Source organism: Lathyrus oleraceus, chromosome 6, assembly GCF_024323335.1.
Source record: "Lathyrus oleraceus cultivar Zhongwan6 chromosome 6, CAAS_Psat_ZW6_1.0, whole genome shotgun sequence".
NCBI lineage: Eukaryota > Viridiplantae > Streptophyta > Magnoliopsida > Fabales > Fabaceae > Lathyrus > Lathyrus oleraceus.
The window spans coordinates 291,727,348-291,731,695 of record NC_066584.1 but is presented as its reverse complement, the minus strand read 5'-3'; the positions used below and the strand labels follow the sequence as shown (position 1 = coordinate 291,731,695).

The 4,348-nt window shown below is 33.7% G+C and overlaps 1 protein-coding gene across 1 annotated transcript; it reads left to right on the top strand.

Moving 5' to 3' along the window:
* The first annotated feature begins 601 nt into the window (after nucleotides 1-601).
* Nucleotides 602-2,131, top strand: LOC127095267 (uncharacterized). Its single transcript, XM_051033980.1, has 3 exons — nucleotides 602-610; nucleotides 683-1,369; nucleotides 1,460-2,131. Exons 1-3 carry the CDS (start codon nucleotides 602-604, stop codon nucleotides 2,129-2,131), a joined length of 1,368 nt encoding a protein of 455 aa, XP_050889937.1.
* Nucleotides 2,132-4,348: the final 2,217 nt, after the last annotated feature.

Sequence of the window (4,348 nt, the reverse complement as noted above, 5' to 3'; positions counted from 1 at the left end):
TTGTATTATTTATACACCTCTGATTGTATATCAAGTGTATTCACTCAACAATCATTTATTTGCTATATAGATTGTTAGAAGTCTCTTACTAAGTGTTTGAGAAAGGAATACTCATACTTGTGTGTGTGAGTAAGGAAGTATCTAGCTTGTGTGTTTCATCAAGGAAGTCTCGTACTTGTGTGTGTGTGAGCAAGAAAGTCTTAAGCTTATATGCTTGAGTAAGGAAGTCTCTTACTTGTGTGTTTGAGAAAATGAAGTCTCTTGCTTGTGTGCTTGAGATAATTTTAATCTTGTGTAATTATACTGAAAAATCTCTTGTATTACAACAGGGCTGGATTACTCTCAAGTTGTGAGAGGAACCAAGATAATTATGTGTGTTATTCTTCTTTCTTGCACTTTATATCCACTGCCTATTTCTAACTAACTCAAATTCTATAACATTGTGTTTAGAATATTACTTGAAAGTATTAAAAGAATTAAAAATAAAACACAATTAAACCCCCTTCTTGTATTTTTCTCACCTTCAGTTGGCATCAGAGCACGGTCTGTGCTTAACACTTAATATTGGTACATAAAAGATCCTTAAAAAATATATTGATCTATGTCTGTTGTATTTTAACTTGGGAGTGGTACTCCTACTCCTCATACTAATATAAATCATGATTATAGCAATCCATAAAAGAACAACTACACAGCAAGACCTCCAACTTTCAGTGGAGACTCTATTGAGTTTGAATGGTGGAAGAGTAAGACGTATATTCTTATCATAGACCTTGATGATGAGTTTTGGGTTATTCTAGAAGATGGCATTGGCATTATAATTAATGGAGTTGGAATGGTGTATGATACAAAAGCTCTCACACCAACTCAAAAAAGGTTTAGAAAACATCATAGAGTTAGAGGCATCCTGGTTGATGCTCTACCTCATTCAAAGTACATCAAAATCATTGACAAATCTACTGCTAATACCATTTTCAATTCCCTATGTGTTACTTATGAAGGGAATCAACAAGTTCAGGAAGCTAAGGCTAATCTTCTAGCTCAACATTATGAGTTGTTCAAAATGAAGGAGGATGGAGACATTGAAACCATGTTTTCTAGGTTTCAAGTTCTTGTATTTGGACTTCAAGTTCTGAACAAAAGTTATACTATGTCTGATCATGTCAAGAAGATTATTAGGAGTCTTCCTATCAGATATAAACCTAAAATGACTGTTATACAAAAGGCTAAAGACTTAAACACATTAACTCTTAAGAGTCTCATCAGCAATCTTCAGAGCCATGAGATGGAGCTCAATAGAGATGAAGCTGTCAGAAAGTTAAAGCCTCTTGATTTTAAATCTGTTTCTAAAACCACAAAGGCTCCTCAAGTCTGAGAGATTGAAGAGAACTCCCATGCAGAAGATTTTGAAGGTAACTCAGATGATGAGGAAATAACCTTCATCATTAAAAGATTTCAGAATCTAGCCAGGAAGAACAAGAGATTCTCTAGCGAAAGTAGTGGCTTCAGAGGATCTGGCTTTAGAGAAAAGAAGGATGATCATAAAGTATTCTTCAATTGTAAGAAGCCTAGTCACTTCATTATTGAATGTCCTGGGCTACAAAAGGACAAGCCAAAGAAGGGAAGCTTTCATAAAGATAACTTCAAGAACAGATTCAAGAAAAGTCTCATGAAAACATGGGATGAACTTGACAATGAGGAAGACACTGAAAATTGTGAAGAGAAAGTCAATCTTGCACTGATGGCTCTTACATCTTCAGAAGCAGAACCTGAATCAGATTTTGGCTCAAAGTCAGAGGAAGAGGATAAGGTATTTTCTAAACTATCTCGTTTTAATTTAATTAATTTTGTTCAAGAGCTCATGGGAAGTTGTCAAGAAAAAGCCATACACATGAAAATACAAAAAAAAAAAAAGCAATATGAACTTTTGAAAGATGAGTTAAAATTTGTTCAAAATAAAAAAGAAGCTCTAGAGAAAGATCGTATTGGTCTAGTAAAGGAAATGTCTAACAAACCTCTTGATGAGTGTGAATTGGCTCTCAAAGAATTTCTCATAAATGGCTTCAATAGAAATAAAATTGCTTCCATAATTTATGGAGTAAGTATAAGCAAAGGAGAAGGTCTTGGTTAATCTCAAAAAATAGTTAATCTTAGGTTTGAGACCTTGATTAAACCATTAAACCCTTCTTCTTCAAGCTCTGCTCAGAAAGGGCTTGACTCTTATTTTATACCTGATGCTAAGAATGAAAATATTCTGAATCAGTTAGAACCTGAAGTTGCTAAGTCAAGGGTTTTGAATAAACCGGAACCTAAGTCTCTAAAGTCAAAGGTTATGAAGAAGCCAGAACCTAAGACAACATGAGCTAAGGTTCTGAAAGGTGAAGAACCTAAGGCAAAGGTTTATTCAAGACAACAAACTTTCAAATCAAAAGTATTTAATAATCCTAAACCTTATCATATGAGATCAAAGGTACAAAATAAGAAGAAACCTGTCATAACTAACCATAAAGAACCCATAAGATTATGGGTACCTAAATCTCAAATTATTTTTTCTACAAATATGTTTCAAGGGAGAAGTAAAGTAGCAATCATGGTACCTAGACAGTGGCTGCTCACGACATATGACAGGAGAAAAACTTATGTTCCAAACCCTAACTCTAAAAGAGGGAGGAACTGTGGGATTTATAGAAAACTAGAAAGGAAAGATCGCTAGTATGGTTACTTGGCAACTTCTCCATTCCAATCAATAATGTTTGGCTTGTAGATGAACTTAAACATAACCTACTGAGCATTAGTCAATTTTGTAACAGTGGTTATGAAGTCACGTTTAATAAGAACAACTCCATAGTCATGAATGAATCTGACAAGTCCATAGTTTTCAAAGGTAAAAGAAAGGGAAATGTTTATGAAATCAATTTTTTTAAATTGGTTGATTAGAAGGTACTTTTCCTTCTATCTAAGAGTGATGAGAAGTGGATCTTGAACAAAAGGTTAGGTCAGGCTAACTTGAGATTAATCTCTAAACTTAACAAGTTAAAACTTGTTAAAGGATTACCAGATCTCAATTATCACTGAGATGCTATTTGTGAAGCATGTCAGGTAGGAAAAATCAGTAAAACCTATTTCAAATATAAAAACATTAGATCTACCTCCAGACCCTTAGAACTGTTTCACGTTGATTTTTTTGGTCCTGTTAGTAATACATCAATCAATGGGAAGACATATGGTATAGTCATTGTTGATGACTATAACAGATGAACTTGGGTTAAATTCCTGAGAACCAAGAATGAATCATATGATGTGTTCAACATCTTGTGCATACAAGTACAAAATGAAAAAAAAAATCTAAAATTTTAAAGGTGATAAGTGGTCATGGTGGTGAATTTGAAAATGAGCCATTTGAATTATTTTTTTGATAAACATAGAATTATACATGATTTCTCTTCTCCTAGAACTCCATAGAAAAATGGAGTTGTCGAGAGAAAGAATAGATCTTTACAAGAAATGGCCAGAACCATGATTTATAAAAACAACTTACCTAAGTACTTGTGTGAAGAAGATGTAAACATAACATGTTATGTTCAAAATAGAATCTATTTTATACATATTCTGAATAAGAAATCATATGAGCTATTAAAGTGAAGAAAGCCAATCATCTCTTATTTTCATCAATTTAGATGTACTTGTTACATTCTAAACAACAAATCCTATCTGAAGAAATTTGACGCTAAAGCTCATATGGGTATCTTTTTGGGATACTCTGAACACTCTAAGACATACAAGGTGTATAACTCTGAAACCAGTATGGTTTAAGAGTCAATACACATTAAATTTTATGACAAAGAGCCTGACAGTAAAATGTCAGAGTTAGTTCAATTTTTTTTCCAAAAATATGTGTATCTAAAGACACATTAGGAGCTAGAGGTCAAGAATCTGGAAGTTCATAAGCAATCAATCCATCTGAATTTGGATGCTCAGAAGCCATAAAAACTCAAGAAGTTAATGATCCATAAATTGATCCTACCTTAGAAGTTCATCCTGATAATGAAGAATGTGAAGAAGCACAAGATGGATCCTCAGATGCATCATAATCCATGAAGACCTTCAAGTACAAGTCTTCTCATCCAGAATAGTTAATTCTTGGAAACAAAGATAGCCCTAGAAAGACAAGGTCTACCTTCAGAGAAGAGGATTCAATGCTAGGACTACTCTCTGTGACTAAACCTACTTCTATTGACGAAGCACTTTCTGACGATGGTTGGACTATGGCTATGCAAGAAGAGTTGAATCAGTTTCAAAGGAATAATGTCTGGAATCTGGTACCCAAACCTTCACAGAAGAACATTAA

Coding starts and splice junctions, on each gene's coding strand:
- LOC127095267 (XM_051033980.1), top strand. Junction 1,370..1,459: donor AAACCACAAAGGCTCCTCAA/GTCTGAGAGATT, acceptor AAAAGATTTCAG/AATCTAGCCAGGAAGAACAA.